At 29.9% G+C, this 19,446-nt stretch overlaps 1 protein-coding gene across 1 annotated transcript; it reads left to right on the plus strand.

Moving 5' to 3' along the window:
- The first annotated feature begins 2,436 nt into the window (after positions 1-2,436).
- On the plus strand, positions 2,437-3,191 carry LOC21392260 (zinc finger protein ZAT11). The gene has a single exon (XM_010099084.2). It carries the CDS (start codon positions 2,596-2,598, stop codon positions 3,145-3,147), a length of 552 nt encoding a protein of 183 aa, XP_010097386.1. The 5' UTR covers positions 2,437-2,595; the 3' UTR covers positions 3,148-3,191.
- The last annotated feature ends 16,255 nt before the right edge of the window (positions 3,192-19,446 follow it).

A 19,446-nucleotide genomic window follows, 5' to 3' on the forward strand; every position in this document is an offset into this window, starting at 1 on the left:
TAAAAAAGTTAGATGTGACTTTTTATAAGAGTGTTTAACTGTAATAAGGTTTCGTTCACTTCGCAAATTTGAGTTTTCAATTCGAGTTGAGATGTGATATTTTCTAAGAATTTTTCACTGTAACAAAAAAAGTTAGATGTGACATTTTCTGAGAGCTTTTAACTGTAGAAACTTAAAACTAAAAACTCGAATCTATAAAATGAACAAGACTTTAGAATTAAAAACTCAAACATTTTCTTCTCTCTCAGTCTCTCTGGTATGAAAGCTGGAGGACGTTAGTACTTGAATGTTGCCTATTTTGAAATCTTCTAGAAAACACACCCACAAATTGCTCTTACTTGTTGTGGTTTGGTCATTCATTGGATGTGAAAATGAAATGTAATGAAGAAGAGTACAAAATTACATTTTAAAAGACTAATAAAAGGGTAGTCTGTTTGAAAACACTTTAATTAACGATGAACTGTGTTGGTGAATTTTGTAAGATGAAGAACTATAGAGATCAAAGTGTGAAAACTAAAAAGTCATAATTGACCGTGAATTAAAAAAAGGCACAATGTTTCAAATGCGCTTTTGCTGTCGGCGGAGTAGATAACAATCAAATTGTCAGCCATCATTCTCACCTGTATGCCACATTAATCTTTGAAGGCATCCGTATCTTGTGAACTTCTATTTTTTGACGAAATTGCAAAAAAAAAAAAAAAAAAAAGGTTTTTCACTCTAGATAAATTAATTAGAAGCTAAATTTAAGATATATTAGATGCGTTTAGAACTCGTTTTAAAATACTTTTATTTTTTATATGAAAATGAAAATGAAAACGTTTTCAATCTCAAACAGAAATTATTTTTAAAAATACGTTTGGTAGTTTTATTAAGAGATTGTTTTCAGTATAAAAAAATTCATTAATGTCTCTCTCTCTACCCGATAGAAGAGAAAACAGAAATAAAAAATAAAAAATGATTTCTTTCTCATTTTATACTAAACTAAAAAATCATTTTTATTTCTATTTTTTATCTTTAATTGTATTAAACGCTATTTTTTTCCATTTTTATTTTTTCTTTCTCAAAAAACGTAAAAAAATAAAAATAAAAACAACTCCAAACACATATATTTTTTCTCCTTAAAGTAGTTTCTCAAACGAAGATAATGTGAGGGAAAAAAGTGGAGAAAGGACCCTTATTCCATTTGGGTTAGTTAAAGGTCGTACCTCACATGTGTTACACGTGCTAGCATGTCTAAAAGAAAATAATAGCACAGTTTTAAAGTTCAGGAGAGAGGATGTAAATTTTAAAGTTCAGGAGAGAGGATGTAAATTTTAAGACATAAATCGTAACACAAAATTAATTATGAACATTGATAGTGTATCTTGATACAAATGACATAGTTCAAGATAAATTTGTAAAATTTATCTTTTATAAAATTGTAGCAATCAACTCCAATTGTTCATTAGCTTTAGATTTTAGACGCAGTGATTACTATGCTTTATTGCGCGCTTTGTAGTCAACACTTTCCTTCTTAAAAGGTATCTATAATCTCTTGATAATTCAGTCCGTGCATTAGTCTTAAAATTCTGTAAAATTTAGCTTTCGTCAACTAGTGGACATATTTGAAACTCTAGAAAACAGAAAATTTCAAAAAAAAAAAAAAAAAAACGAAAATACGAGAAAGCCAAGATATAACCCCCATCGCTTAATTCCCAAGAATTTTCTGCGTATCATACAAACAGACAATAAAATGCTTTTTTCTTATGCCTTGTTTAGTTCGTTGATTCGAGTTGAGATATTATTTTATATGAGAGCTTTTTATTATAGTAAAAAAATTAAATGTGACTGTTTCTGAAAATTTTTTACTGTAACAAAACTCAAATCAGTGAAATGAACGAGATCTTAGTATATATTTCAGAAAACTTTTCGGAACATTCCCAGAAACTCAACAGCAGATGAGGAAGCAACAACGATGCTGTAATATAGCTTTAGCCAGTTGCCATAAACGACTGGCTTTCTTAACATGTTTAGTTTACGTATGCACACACATAATATGTACATATGTACACACGCACACATAATATATATATATATATATACACACACACACACACACAGAGTGTAGTCTCAATGTCAACCGCGTACAATTGAACAAAATAAATAGTCCTCTTCGTCGGTTGCACGTGGCTAATAATAGTATAATAGTTCTCGTGTCTTGTATGGCACACAAACAAAAGAAAAGTACGTAATGACAACTTTACCAAGTCAAAAGAAAAGTCAAACTCACGGAATTCCCTAATTGCCCACAATTTAACAAGCCCAAATTCAAACTCAGAGGGGGGCAATCTTGTAATTTAGCTGAGTCAAAGAGTCAAATCTTGAACACCCCCCCCCCCCCCCCCCCCCAATATAAATACCAGGGAGCAGTCTCGCCCTAAACAATCCTATCCAATTCCCACAAGTCGTAAGCCTCACAAAAACAAAAACAACAAAAAATCATTCCTTGTACGTTCCATTTACTTGTTTAAAATTCTAGTGAAAATCATTCCTTGTACGTTCCATTTACTTGTTTAAAATTCTAGTTTTTGTTCAACTTTGCAAACCAAGTCCGTCATGAAGAGGATGAGAGAAGAAGAGGAAAAGAATTATGAGCTTGACACGGCAAAATACCTAATGCTCCTCGGTTCGGGTTTGGCTGTGCAGCCTATCAGACAGTACCGACCACCATCAACCGATGTTTTCGAGTGTAAAACTTGTAACCGCCGCTTCTCGTCATTCCAAGCGCTCGGAGGCCACCGGGCCAGCCACAACAAGCGGAGGATGACGGTTGATGATCATCACGAATCGGCGAAAACGAGCCCCGCCAAGAGCTCGTTACCAAAGAAGCACGAGTGTAGCATATGCGGGGTGGTGTTCTCAATGGGGCAAGCCTTGGGCGGCCACATGCGCCGCCACAAAGCCATCATGGAGATGCAAGGGTCGTTTGCCGATATCATGCCACATCATCATCATGATGTTGTCGTTTCGAAGACTCCGGTTGTGCTGAAGAGATCTAATAGTAGTGTCAAGGTTTCATGGACGTTGGACTTGAACCTAACGCCTTTGGAGAATGACTTGAAGATCTTGTTTGGGAAGATGGCTCCAAAAGTTGATCTTTTTATTTAGTTCTTCATAATTAATTTTGTGTTTCTTTTTTTCTTAACATTGAAATTCATTCATTCATTTGATGTAAAATTGTGTTCATTAATTAAAGATTTTTTTCATCAATACATCTTTGCCCTTTCAAGTTAGTTGGCTAGTTACACTGTAATATTTGTATGTAATTCTGTTACTTTTTTTTTTCCTGACATTGATATTCTTTAATTAACCAAATAATCCCAATTATTATTTTTGTCAATAAAAAACAACTTCTTCTATTGACAAAAATGCGAGATACGACTAGTTGAACCCCGTTAATTTTATCTCCACTTTTAAGTTTCAACTGATTTTAGTTATTTCACTAGTCTAAAAATTAATAGAGAAAAAATAAAGAAAAGAAAAAGGAGGTAAATACTCTTTCTATAGGATAATAAAGACCTTTTAGAGTGTATATATATCTAGATTTTTACTCGTTACTCTTGATTAATATTTTTTTAGTCATATAACTATATGAGTCAAAAGAGTATTAATCAATAATAAGCGATAAGAATTCATACCTATGCACTCTAAAAGTAAGCTCAACAATTTTCTTTAAAATAAAATTTTCAACTATGATGTTACCCTAGCTAAGTGCGTTGTGTATCTATTTTGTAATGCAATTTTCAATCTCATCAACTTTATTTCAGTCAAATACTAAACACAAATGATATATATATATATATATATATAAGTTCATAATCTCGTTGCAAAGTTTTTCCAATACGTTTGAGAGCTTGACAATGTAACCTCCATTCATTCAAATCTTTTTTTTTTTTTTGTTCGTCTCTCTTTTTTTCTTTTTTTTTTTTTAACTATTTCGCTGAAAACATCATGCAATTTTACAATACAAAAGATAGAGCAAAAGGAACTCACAATCAAATAATTTACTTCCTCCGAATGGAATCTTAAATAATGAAAGAGAATGGTGCCCTTTTCAATTTGGACAACTGGGCATCAACGATCAGTATTAATCCCTTTTCAATTTAACAGGACCAAATAGAAATTCAGGCTGCGCCCCAAAGCATGACGTAATTCTTTATGATAAAAACGACAGATAAAGAATTGCAAAACTCTGCAAAACGACTAGTTCAAAAATTTGACGATAGAGCTTATATAAGACCGCTTGGTCTAGTGGCACCAGAGGTTATTGGGCAAAGTTTTAAGTAAATAATTAAAAAAGAACCGACAAATAACAACGTATTAGAAGGGAAATTATTTTTTGAACGAGATCATCCAAAAAGTTAAACCATGACTTTAAAAATGAAATTGTAAGAGCAATATATAAACGACAATAATTTGAGAAACAACAATACTAGCCAATATAAATTAACGGTCAACTCACGATCAACTAATTGAGGGGGTATTTGTATAATTTTCTTTAAGAAATTAGAGGGTGTTGATGTGATTAATTTCAATTTAGAGAGTGCCACTATACCGTTGGCAAAATACAAAAGGTGTCACTATAATATTTTAGGGACCGCCAGATCAGAGACACCCTTTTGGTAGCCGGCCAAACTATTCTTCTTCTTCCCACTCTCTCTCTCTCTCTTTGAAATTCTCTCTCAAATCGAAAAATCTATTGTATATAAGGGAAAACTTTCGGGTCTATGGATAATTAATAAATTAGATTGAATTTGTGCATTTGCTCTTCTAATCATTTTTATTACCGCAAAAATTTCACTAGCTAGTTAGCGTAGATAAGTAAAATTTAAAAAGGTGTCTACAAGACTAAAATCTATTGTGTGTGACTTCAAAATAACAACAACAATAAATGAATGGAGAATATGAGTAATGTTCGTGGAGAAAAGGTTTTCTCCACATAAAGAAAAGGCATCGTGACTTCATCAATAATATCTCGTCATTAAAGGGGTTTTACTGATAAAAATCAGTAAAACGCGCCTCTTTTTATTGTCAATAAAGCTTTCAAGGGTGTATTTTTTTTTTTTCTCAACAATTATTTTCGGGACAAAGATGTGGTATGGGGGCGCTTTTTTTCCCTACCGGTAGAGTAAAATTGTAAAGAGCCGTCGTGCATATTAGTTTTAAGATAAAAGGCTTACAAATAAGGTTTCGTTCATTTCACTGATTCGAGTTTAGAATTCGAGTTTTGCTACAGTAAAAAGCTCTCAGAAACAGTCACATCTAACTTTTTTGTTACAGTAAAAAAACTCTCATATAAAGTCACATCTCAACTCAAATTAAAAACTCGAATCAATGAACTAAACGGACCCTAAGTAATTGAACACTGAATAACAGAAGAGGCTGAAGAGCCACGGCATCTGTAATCAAATACTAATCTCTGGATTGTAGGATATCATTGAGTGGCTAATTTTCTTTAATTTGCTTAGGTTTCAACGTGTTAATCAAAGTTCTCATATTATCATTATATTGTTCCTACTTAAAAACAGTACTAATATAATAAAGAATTTTTCAAACAAATAAGAGTATATGTCCATATGTAGAGTACCATTTTTCTGTTGTAATTTTCAATTGTAGAATATATGCAGAAAGCAATAAAACCATACAGGAAGTGTGAAATTATCCATTAATTAATCCTAGCTAGCATAAAAATAAAAATCTAAACTAGCTTGATTCATGCACCATACAGATTATCCCGGTGATTCTGGAGCAAGCTCTCAACGTCTAAACTTTTTTTTTATTTTAATAAAAGTCTAATAATTTATTTTTCATATATATATGTGTGTGTGTGTGTGTGTGTGTATAATATAAACTTCGCCATCAGATATAGTATGTATTTTGTTTTCTATATTATGTATTTCTTTTTTCACCTTATAATTTGTATGGATATAATTATTTGGTGGGTTCATCAATGCATGAGCGCCGGTTATGATGTTGACTTAATACTAAAAATTAGGACGTGTATATATATATATATATATATATAATAAAGAAATTAGTTGGCACGCAAGACTCTAATTAATTAGGACCAAACGACATATATCCTTGACATTTGAAAAATACGGTTAATTAATTAATGAGTTAAGCCAGTGCTCGATTATTTTTTCTATTTAGTTTTATGCTTGATTAATATTAGTACTCGTTCAAATGCATATGATACATCCCTTTAATAAGAATGCAAGCGACATTAAATATGTTTTTAAACAAAGTTCTAGCTTTACGTAGAGGTTTTGGATAAATCTTCTAATCTATTTTAGGTATATTAGCTTTCCATTTGTCTAAGAGACCATACAGCTGTATAATTAATCACCTAATTAAGCTGCAAAATGTCGCGTGGAAGTGGATTAGAGTTCTTAATATATGTATAATTATACAAACACATATTTACTTTCATAATTAGTAACTATATATTTTCATATTATTTAGCCAATCCAATTATTTTGACTAACGTACGTGAATCATGTTTCCCATGTCAATTCGGTCCAATTTGGACTATGTAAAAACGTCATTGCTTATATATCCACCGGCCAATTTGTCCCCAAAAAAACAGAAGCAATAGGTGCTTTTCAAGGGGGAAATAATTAAGTTTTTAATAATCAGCTTATGCGCTTATACTTACCTAATATACACGTATAATATTATATATAAATATATATATATATATATATATAATGAGTCTCCGTGTTGAGGGGACCAAATTAAAGTGGTCGTAGGGGAATCTAGAAATAGTAATGTTGAAGTGGGGCTCTAGTGGATTTCCTGTGTTTTTTGAGTATTCTTTGTGTCGTAGAAGAAAGATTCTTAATTTGATCAGACAGATTTGGAAAAGCATTCGACATATTGGACGTAAGCACCGATCAAAATTAGAAGGAAAATATCATTAATCTTAACATTTGTTAATTGACATCTAATATTTTCGTTAATCGCTATAAGTACTCAATCCCGTGCATATATATATAGATGCTTGCTCAAGCTCGAAAACACAAGTAAATAAGCTAACTATATATGAACTTAATTGGTCAGATTACTTAACAGCCAATTACTAGCTATGATCATATAACTCAATATGATCCAATGCAAATCAAGAAAACCTATTATTATTTTTATTATTATTGTTGTTGTTGTTGTTAAGTTTGGCTGCAAGCCAAAGCTATTTCTTGTTCTCTTTTCAAAGTCCTTTCCAGCTTGTTCTTATTTTAATGAAAAGAGAAATTCAACAATTATTAGTCAAAATAATTAGGTTTGATTAATTTTCATATAAAGTCTTGTCAAGTTATAAAATATAAACCGTATTGGAGAAATCTAGATTCAAGTCATAATAAGATAGCCATTCATTGCATTGTCCTGCATATCATTGAAAAACGGAATAAAAAAAAAATGAGAGAGAAAAAGGATTTATAATATTATTGCTTTCTTTTTCTTTTTTTTAGTAGCCCGAATAAAACTCAAACCAGTTGCAAGTTTCAACAAATAAAACGATCCGCCATTATCAAAAGAGTACTTAAGTTCGAATGAAAGTTGGTGTTATTGTTGTGGGACACATCAAACATGATTAGGACAAAACCTAAAATATGTTGCAATGCCATAATATTGGCAATTGGCACAAGCTCACTCATCATTACCGTCCTAAGTTAGCTCGCCATGAACATAATAAATTTCAATAATAATAATCATAATAATAGTAATTTTAACAATTAATAAAGAGCATATATAATCAATTTTTTTAGTAAAACAAAAAAAAAAAAAAAACTTACAAATATACCAATCCTTACATTAAAAAAATAATGCTATGATGATGCACACTGGTTCAATAAATGTAGATACATAATAGAAGGTGAGTTTCACACTAGTTCATAAACTCTATAGATGAAGCTTACTTTTTATCAATTGTGGAGTCCATCATCATTAGCCGGGGGTGTTTTTAAACATTTTTTTAAGTACTTTTTATGGAATATACGTTTAAATAGCCAAATAGTAATAATATTTGGTCCGATATTCTTTATCTTTTTATCGCGTAATAGTTTTTTTTTTTTTTGACAAATGCATCTCACCTACAATAATGAATAGCAATACTAATGTTTTACATCAAAATGTGTTCTTTTTGTTTGTTTTTTTTTTTTTGGCTTAACTTAGAATTTCCATTTTTGATAAATCCATGGCTAGTGTGAACTATATGTACATAATACATTTCTATATTTACTGTGTTGTCAATATCAGATGTTTTTGCCTCCTGCTTCTTAAAGGCACATATCAAAGTCCCGAATATAGGATTTCTAATAATTTGTAAATCACAAATAAATTAACATTATCAAATCTAAATATTTCTTACGGAACATATTAATATCAATTCCATGCACCAAAGATATGGATTATATACAGGGAAGCCAACCTTTCAATCATAAATCTTAATTCCTAACCACAAATTTGTTGCTACAAATTCATACCAATCATGTTGAGGAATTGGTTGACCAAATGAAAAGAAGAAACTCGTAGAGATACCTTATATAGAAGTAGTAGTACTGTTTGAGTGATGATCATGAATCTAATTATATTGTCTAGGGGTGTTCAAAAAATCCGCCAAACAGTGAAAACAGCTCAGTCCAAACTAAATGGAACCAAATCGTTAATTATTTTTAAATTATTGGGCAGTTTGGTCGGTTTTTTAATATAATTTTTTTGGGTGGCTTAATTTGTGGTTTGGACTCCTCAAACTGCCTAATAATCCGCCCAAAAATATACATATATAATTTTTTAATTTTTAAAATGATTTTGTATTTATTTTAATTTTTATTTGTCATAATAAAGGTTTTATAGTTATAAAATACACCCTATCATATTTTTGTTGGTTTGTATTAAAACTTTAAATATCTGTTAGACATTTGCTATTTTCGAGTTATATTGTAAACTTGAATCTTATTTTTATTGATTAACGTTTTTATAATTTTTATAAATCATTGAAAACTTTTTTAGTCTTGAGCTTAAACTGCCTAAACCACTTATTTGGTTCAATTTAATTTTTATTAAAAATATCAATCCACCCAAAAAAAAGTTAATTTAGTTGGTAGTTTCTAAAAAAACTGCCCAAACTGAACGCGAATTCTATGTTGATCATGTGGACCACTTTGTACGCTCTTAACCACACAACCACACGGTTAAATTAGTGTCACGTTGAAATTTGTTAGGCCGTAAAGTCAACCTAATCTTCACATGTTTTTTTCTTTTTCCTTTTATTTGTTTTGTTAAATATTCAGTCTCTCGATACAAAAGAGATAAAAGAGAATAAAGAAAAAAATAAATGTTAATGAAGAACCAATCATAATGAGCACTGTCCCTTAAAAAACCTCAGTAATTAACAATCATGAGTGTGATAAGAGAGAGAGAGAGAGAGAGAGAGAAATTAAATCACATTCGTATAGGTTCTCTAAATTTATAGAAGAATTTACCGTGCAATTTTGGATCATTATATTTTATCCAGATCCGTCAAATTTGTTTATATTTATGTTCAAATATGATTATGTTATGATCTTACATTCAGAAACGCACAGTATCAATGATATATAATTGTAAAAATTCCAAAGGCGAATGCATTGCACCTACATCTGCATGCATGATATGATTAGTAAATTCCAAAGTTCAAATAGGCTTGATTAGTGCTCCGATATTAAAGAACCAATTAATTAAGTTTTGCAGTGCGTACTTAACAGAGAGTGGGCAAGACCAAAACAAAATGTCAGTGTTAGAATGAAAGAAACAATGTTGTTTCCAACTCTGATGCAATAATGTCACCTAAAACCATTAGAGAATTGATTAACAATTGCTGATTTCATTTGTCCTTAAACAAAACTTAACTAAATAATTTAATCGTTCCAACAATATTGGTTGTTGAAGTCAATTCTTGAGAGCTAGAAATATTAATGTAATTAGTTCCCACTAAACTTTTGTTCCTATTGCGACTTCGTGAATCATGTTTCTGCATTCTGCCCTACCTCTTCATCAATATATATATATATACATAAGGCTAGAATATGTATATGTACGTATATACATATATATGTATATATACACTATATATATGTGCATGCTAACGTCATTGCTTAGCCATTAATTCTCACTCGATATGCAGAATTGACATAATAATATTTATTCACTCATGTTTGTCACGATCAAGGAGCTTCCGAAGAAAATTTATTCTGGTGGAGATATTGGTAGTTTTGGAACCTTGCGATGCAACTTACTCAATCATTAATTGGTCATTTTAGGAGAAAAATGTACTATTTAGTATTAGTATAATTGTCCTGATACTATATGTTATCAAACGGAGAACTTTAGGGAATTGCATGATTTGTTTATAGAGTAGTTTTAACGCAGTTAAGTCGGCAACTTGCATTATAACTGATAAAAATAAGGCCCGTGAAGCAATATATATATATATATATATATATATATGTATATATAATGTGTGTGTGATGATCCCAAGCATATTAATATAAAAAAAAAGCGCTCCCATTAAATTTGAAGTTGTGGGATGTCGTCTCTATATCCTCTAATAAATTATAATAAACAGGAATATTCCTACTCATTCTTCAAATCTTTATATATTCACAAAGAATTCGCTATATGTAACACACATATTAAACAGCTAATTATATATCACCGGGTAGCACTAATTAATAATTATGTTCTTATAAACATATGTTGCGAAAGCAAAATACGTACATACAATTATACATATTACACATAGGCTAAGGCTTTAGGGCTATCAGAGGACCTGCTCCCTCATCATGTCATGATCTAATTGTTTAATGAGGAAAAAATAAATAAAAGGAAGATCCGAGAAGACAAAAACTTAATTTGGTTCAGTAATTACATTTATAAACTAAAAAAAAAGAGTGAGTTTCCCTAATAAGGAGCCCTATGAGTGAGCTTTCCATGCATATATAAATTACTAATATAAAAACTGATAAACTGTCCAATATTATCAAATCTCCTAAAATCAAGAAATTTTCTAAATTGAGAATAAAATACAGTCAATATGCTAGCTCAAACAAACTTGAAGGCAACAAGAAAAAATCCAGATTTATTATACAGCATGGTATAGCATAATGTTACACATCCTAAGAGGAACTACGTACAATCAAAGCCTACATATATATACGTATTACACCATTAAATATATATTAACGCACAAAATAATATTATGAGTTATAATAGGACTTGGTTCACTTTTATTGATTTGCTTCTACCAATATGGTAGCACTAATTGCTCGATATTATTGGATATTGCTAATTTGTTTCTATTATTTGCATCAAATATGTTTGACATTATTGGTGATGATTTACCTTGCTTATATATAATGCATGAGTTATTTAATATATTAAAAAAAAGTGATAGTACAATATATAAATTTAAACTACATATTGGCCCATCGTGGAACATATCATATATAAATAGTAATGATTATCTGTGATCGGTTTAATTAATTTGGGATGTGGCGCATTGGAGCAAACTGTATGCACAGAGTTATGGCACCCAATCCCCAACTTAACCAAAAAGCTCAAAAGCTACACAAATATTGTTATTAATTATATCAAGCATAAAATCATTACCTTGATTCGCTGCAAATTTGTAAATAATATCTAGATGAATTTCATGTATGGGCTTCATGATTAGGGTACTTAACCCTAATCATGCTTCTACTAACCGAATAATTATTGGCTGGCTATAAAGTATTTTGCATCTTTTACATACATACATACATACATATATATATATATATATATCTGTGTGTGTGTGTCAGTAGACATGAGCTAAAAAGTGAGTTCCAACTCTACCCAACAATCTACCTTTTCTAAAGAGTATTACAACGGGACACATGATCAAGTGATCAAAAGAGTACACACATGATACACTTAAACAAAATAGCTAGCCTTTTGAAAATAGATCTTGTGATCATTTATAACTTGGTGATCATTTATAACTTGGTGATCACTAAAATAGTGCTTTGAATTAATAAACAACCCCTAGGCTCTAGCTAGCTAGTTTCATTATTTATTTTATTAATGTAGCTAGCCAAATATAGTCAAACACCGAACGTCCTATATTTTGACACCACATTAAAAAACCAAAGATGAGTGACCATTAAATATAAGGGACACCCAAAAGAAATCAGACCATATTCGGTTCACCAAATTAAGGAAATAAACCAAACACTACAACAAACATGAACATTGTTATAATAATTATGGAAGAATGTGTAGTTGACATTTTGTGCCACTGTTTTTGGGAGGAGCAATAAGATGAGAAGATTATCTATATTATAATTTGACATTCCAACAATTCCTTTTGTTATCGTTTTCCAATAATGAAAGATTAAGAACATTCCAAGGATCGCATAATAATAACTAGTTAACGGCCAGGAGTAGTCTATGTCGCCAAATTGCCTTTGGCTTGCTTCTTCTTGAGCTTTATATATATATATACATAATATAATCCATGCGCATGTGCAATTCCACTTACCTCCACTGCCGTCCACTCTATACAAATTAACTAACCGTTGCAGTCGCCTTATATTAACACAGCAAATATAGTACTTATTCGCATTATTGTTATTCGTTAATTAAATGGTGTAATACAATACCTGTGGCACGTTTTGTTGATAACTTTGAACTGAAAATTTTAATCGAATAGAGAAATAACACTATAAATAAAAAGGTTTAGATTAACCAATTCAAACCTAGACGTGAATAATAAACATGTCATTATTGATTCGCTCTATACCTGTTCAATCGCCCAAATTTATGTGCATAAATGTATACATACATACATTTCTCTTCAAACCTTACTCAACATGACCAATCCTACAAGTAAAACATGTAAAATTTGAGATGTAATATGTATATATATATATATATATAAATGTGTATATATATATATATACGTATGTAGATTTTGCATCTCTAAATAAAAATTAATTTTATTGTTCAGTTTTTTTTAGGTTTCTTTATTTTGGCTTATTGCCCTTGATAGTGTGTATCTTATTTTCTTTTTATTTAATAATATTTTGAGTGGGAGGCTTAATGCGCACCGTATGAGATGAGGCATGCAGGACCATAAAGCATGTGATCAGTAGGATTAATTACCCTCAATTTACTTCTCAGATAATATGTGTAATCTAAGCTACAAAGTAAAGCTAGAGATCACGCCCGGAATATAGAAGGTTCCAAAAGATACATATTTATTGGACCGGCCATATATATATATTGGCTTTCAATTAAGCGACTAAAAGTTTTTAAATGTTAATGCTCTCGTCAAAAAGTTTTCAAGCACATAAAAATAATCGACCCTGCATGCATGGCAAAGCAGTATTATACACGTGTCCAGTCATTACGATATTCAAAACATTTGATGAACAGTTTAGATATGATTTATTAAAGTTTTCTTCTGATTTGGTGACACAAAAACCAATGGAGATTTTCCCATAATATAATATTGCTGAATTGATAATTAATGTCTGCTTTTTAAAATTTTTAATTAGCTAAAACACATGTAAATTGGAGTTATCATGGCAGACAAATTTCTGTTAGTGGAGCAATAATAAAGGTATAGGTCTTTTCAGTTTTTAAGAAACTATCATTAATATTACTAATATAGTATTATGTATAACATTCATTTGATTGTTAGACGAAATGAATATTTTCTTGGATTTGCATCTCAATGTGAGGATTATATGGGAATGTTTTAGGTGACTAGCTATTTAATTTAGTAGTATATTATATATATATATATATACATATAGTGTATATATATGCTATGGATCAGAATATATACTTACAAAAGATGATATTAGTCATAAACTAATCTTGTGGCAAGTCCAACTCCTAGCTGTTACGCACAAACTTGACTATTGCTTGCTATAATTCCCTTTGGATGAGAAAAAAAATAATGAAAAAGCTCGATTTTGATGATGCCATCAGAATTGCAACGTATCTTCCGTTTACTTTCTCTTCTTTTATGTCATATATATGTATATGAGTATACATCGTATACAGAAATATATATATATATCGTATACAATGTATATGTACGTATATGTGTGTGTATATATTATAATATATATGGTAGGGCATAGAAGTTCCAACGCGTAACGGATGCAATTGCTTCCCCTCAAGGTGTCTATCTCCTAATTATCCAAGATCTCATTCATTTTCAATTAAAATCATATAATTAATATATATGTGTAGTAGAAAACCTAGTCAAGAAAAATGGATTAGGTTTTTTAGGTATGATTTCTACAATCTTATTGACCAGTGGATTCAAGACACGCGTCCTCGGCTGCGACTTCGTCACAACACTTTGCCCTTCACCATTGGTCTCTCTCTCCAGATATATAGCCTCTATATATCGTCAAACATGATATACAAACTAATTCTCATGAGGGAGTAAAACTCTTCTCTTGTTTATCTCAGAGGGAACAGGATTAGGGCAATTAGCCTCTTGATATATACATAAACTAATTCTCATGAGGGAGTAAAACTCCTCTCTTGTTTATCTCAGAGGGAACAGGATTAGGGCAATTAGCCTCTTGATTGAGTCACTACTAATAATTAATTAATAGTAATACAAAAGGGTAATTAAACTAATGAAATTTGATTACATCTCAACGATTCTTATTCTTTAGCCTAATTATAAATATCCTTTACCAATTGTTGTAAGTCTCTTCATTCTATATTGGCGGTAAATTAATAAGATTAATTAGAGAAGAAACACGTGTTTATGGGATATTAAACTAATAAAAGATGAAAGTAAATGCCTCAGTGCTAAACCCAACACGTGGTTTGGTATTAGGCGAAGAACATGGTCATGAATAGCTAGCTTGATCATGCAAAGAACAGGTTAAAAGTGTTTTTAGTCAAAAAAGGTATAGAAAAGCACCAAAACCCAAGTACTTATCACACTCAATTAATTAATAGTAGAACTTTTGGTTTTACATAATAACTAAACTAAGCTAATTAAGTGGTAATTAAGATCCCACTCTAATTTGGCAGTGAAGATGTGGGGCCCAATTGTGGGCTCAGTGTGTGTTGGCGGCCCAAAATGAGCAGATCGTGGTTAGAGTTAGATGGGAATGGCCACCCAACCACTTTTGGTGTCCGGTCTATTGGCTTTTTATGCTACCTAAACCGGATCACATGGTATAACTATAAGCAAGGGATAAAAGTTGAAGCTCCATCTCGAGTAATGATTAAAAATATATATATTGTTTATGAAAATATCAATACATTGGCTTAGTTTAGTATTGTGATAGATTTTAAAAAAAATTATTTTTAGCTGGATTGAAAGAAAAGATAGATATTACAAAAAGTAGCTGAGTATTTGGTAAACTATAATTATAGTAGCTGTGTTGGTTTCAAAATTTTAAATTTCATTAGGAGTATTCTAGGTATTATGAAAGTTTCATTAATTATATTATGTTGATTTCCGCACAATCTAAAAACTAAAGTTACATTTAGGTTGCTTCTGATTTTAACTGTAAATTCTTTAAAAATCCCTCAAAAAGTACTTTTAAAAAGATTTACTAAATACTAAAATCAACTTTTATTACAAACATAAACATATTTTTAAAACGAAAAGTAATACCAAACAAAACCATTGTATTTAGTATAATATTTCTATCCATGTATTAAAAAGGCAAGAAGTGTTAAAATTTTCAAGCAAATTAATAAAAACAACGCTTTATTAATTTTTTATGTGATTTTTATGGTATAGCATGAAAAAATTATAGTACGGTTAGATTTTATTTTAAATCGTCGCTTATCTTTTTCTTTCTTTTTTTTTTTTTGAATGAACCGTCCCTTAATTAGGTGTTGTCACTTATATATATTGGATGTGATTTAAATAAAATTCAACAGTTTAAAAGACTGATAAAAGTAAGCACTATCGTGAAAGCTCTCTTGTTTTTAATATATTAGCCTATGGTTTTAAATGAAAAATCCTAAAATGACCGATGAGAATTTATTCCCGTCTGACAATGACTGGGGCTCATTTCCCGAGTCTGAAGAGATTTATTTTTGTCAGGATGTTAAATTAGCATTGCTAATTTTAATTATATGGTCATTTTATGAAAGTACAGATAGATAGTTTTGTCTGTTAGCTAAACTTTCTCTCCAAAAACTCCCTAAGTAGACAGATTAATTAAATAGGTGTAATTAATATAGATTTTTGGATTGGGGTTAGGGAAAGGATAATTAACAGCAAAGAGCTAGCTAGCAGCCGATCAATCATGCTTCCCCTTTTGTGGCAGCCAATACTTTTGGATTGATGTTAATAACATCTAATACTACTTGTCACATCAAATATGTTGCAGTCTAGCTAGCCACCATATAGACCTGCAACATATATATATATATATATATATAATATATATATATCCTCAGGACGACAGGATCACTTTTAATGCAGCCAAAATATATATAATCCCTATTCTCCGTCCTCTTAATGAAATATTAGACAAATGTTAGTTCTAACTTATTGATGATCATCAATTTATTGTTCTTGTGCATTTGTCCTCTACGCCCCTTTTTCCTCTTTTGTTTATTTAAAATCTCGTTTATTTTACCGATTTAAATTTAAAATTTAAATTTTATTACAGTAAAAAAATTTTAAAAAATAATTATATTTAACTTTTTTTACTACAGTAAAACACTCTCACATAAAATTATATCTCAATTTAAATTAAAAATTTTAATTAACGAATTAAACGGACCCTTACATTATTCACTATTGGCTTGCCGGTATTTCATATTACAAAATTAATGTGCTCTACAGTCCACCCCACACCATACATAGTTATATATGCTTCAAATGAACTACGTGGTTCTAGTTAATAATATCATGTAGCTGGATGGCAACAAAGTTTTATGAACAAGTACTTGCGGATATATATATCGGATATATATGTGTATATATATATATATATATAATACATGAAAACATCTTGTTTAATTTGTACACTTTTCCCTATATATAAGGGCGTTTTACAGTCCTTTTAACGGGATTGGGTGTACTATACACGATAAGCGATCGAACGTTTATTTTATGCAATAATGATTTTTTTTTAAAAATGTAACGATTGGTTTGGAGTAATGGAATCGCTTAAAAAAGCAAATGTCATATTATCCTAATCCTTAAAAAACTAGTATATACATCATACATATCATAAGAAATATAAGTGCTTTCTTTTCCTATTCATCAAGATAGGCGAAAGACGTCAGCTTTACTTTCCTGCTCCAATTACTTCAGAATTGTACTGCAATGCATTGTGCAACTAAAGTTTTCTTTCATCTCCTCGATGAAAAAAAAATCCAAAATATTATCCATTTTAAAGAGAAAAAAAATCCTTTTGAAAATTGAACCTATAAAAGAATTGTGTCCAAGATATCTAATAGGGCATATCATGGCTTTAAAAGTTCAACGTCGGCATCACAATGCAATTTGCAAGTATGCATGCATGCATGCATGCACTCATGGTTCATGTTTCAAAAGCTTTAACTATCTATCTATGTAATCACGTCGCACTTAAGTCTCGTTCGCTTCACAGATTTGAGTTTTTAATTCGAGTTTAAATGTGACATTTTTTGAGAACTTTTTACTGTATTAAAAAATGTTAGATGTAATATTTTCTGATAACTTTTTACTGTAAAAATCTAAAATTAAAAATTCAAATCAGTGAAATAAACGAGACATTAATTCATGTATATATAACTGTTATTTTAAATGAATGACGGGTGCAGAGTATATGTTTGAGACTAATATATGGTAATATGTGAATCATGCATATATACATATAAGAAATGTATTCGGTTCGACAACTGTGTAATATTTTTTGTTTGCCTTTATAACATTATTTATGTATTTGTGTAATACTTAATAAAATGTAATTTACCACAATATTATATGTAATTAATAAATATAATCTACCACTACATTACGTGTAATTTACTTCAGTACCATTACTATGTTAAGTACACGGAAAAAAATTATAAATTCATATGAAATGTATTATACCTGCTGTACCCTGCCAAGACCATGCGGGTGTGTGTAAAATTAATCTCATTTATTTTATTAATTTAAGTTTTATTACACTAAAAAATTTTAAAAAATAATTATATTAATTTTTTATTATAATAAAAAAAATTTACACTGTCCTATCACCATTAAAGGTCATATTGTATCAGACTTCCTTTAATTTGGAGGCTAAACTCAATAAAGAGAGACTTCCAAAGTTGATTAACAACTCGGATAGTAAGCATTATGATTTGACAAATTAAAATAGAAATAAATAAATAAAAATAGGAAAAAATTAAATGGATATTAGTTGTATTTTTTATGAGAAAAAATATTATAATAAATTATAAATTATGATTTAACTTATGACATAAATTATCATATTAAATACTTTAATGTGTGCATTTAAAGTAAAAATTCGTATTATAACTCAGATTATAATTTGTAATTCATTTGAGTGAAAACTGAAAATAATTTTAAATTTAAAAACCAAATCAAATGACAATTTGCAACAGAAAAAAGGTAAATACTAGACGGCTTCTTTTAATGTTTGATAGGAAAGAAAAGTATAAGGAAAGAAGAAGGTGAAGGGATTTTGAGAGGAAAAATAAAAATATAAGTTGTTTGGTAGGAGAGAAAAAAGAAAGTAAGAGAAAATAGAGTAGAAAATAATATATGTGGGCCCTATCATTTTTTTTCCTTCCACAAGTGGGCAGAAAATGAGATAGAAAATGGAGACAACTCATTAAAGTGAGCAAAGTTGCTAAATTACTATTTTCTCTATCAACATCTAAGTAAAAAATTTAAGGATATAAAAGTAATTTAGGAGTAATATTTTTTCTTTCTTCCCAATTTAACTTCTAATACCAAACAAGTGAATGTAAGTTCATTTTCTTTTTATTTTTTTTACCAAACAACATAAAAAAAAATCAATTTCTTTTCTATCATTATTATTTTTCATCATTTCCATATTTTCTTTCTATCTTATTTTTTTTCCTTCCTATCGAACATAGCACATTCAATTATTAGTGCAAGTGAAAAGGAGATGTGTCCATTATTCTCTCGTTAGACTCGATCGTTTGTATCTCGCTTGACTTGGCTGATCTGGTTGTCAACTTTTATGTTTTCTTTGCTCTATTTTTGGTGTACTATATTCGATCGTTTGTAATATCTTTTTTTCAAAAAAAGTTGTTTTGAAAGCTTCTCAAATATCTTAAGTCTCGTTCATTTCACTAATTTAAGTTTAAAATTTAAGTTTTATTATAGTAAAAAATTCTCAGAAACAGTCACATTTAACTTTTTTA

Source organism: Morus notabilis, unplaced genomic scaffold, assembly GCF_000414095.1.
Source record: "Morus notabilis unplaced genomic scaffold, ASM41409v2 Scaffold140, whole genome shotgun sequence".
NCBI lineage: Eukaryota > Viridiplantae > Streptophyta > Magnoliopsida > Rosales > Moraceae > Morus > Morus notabilis.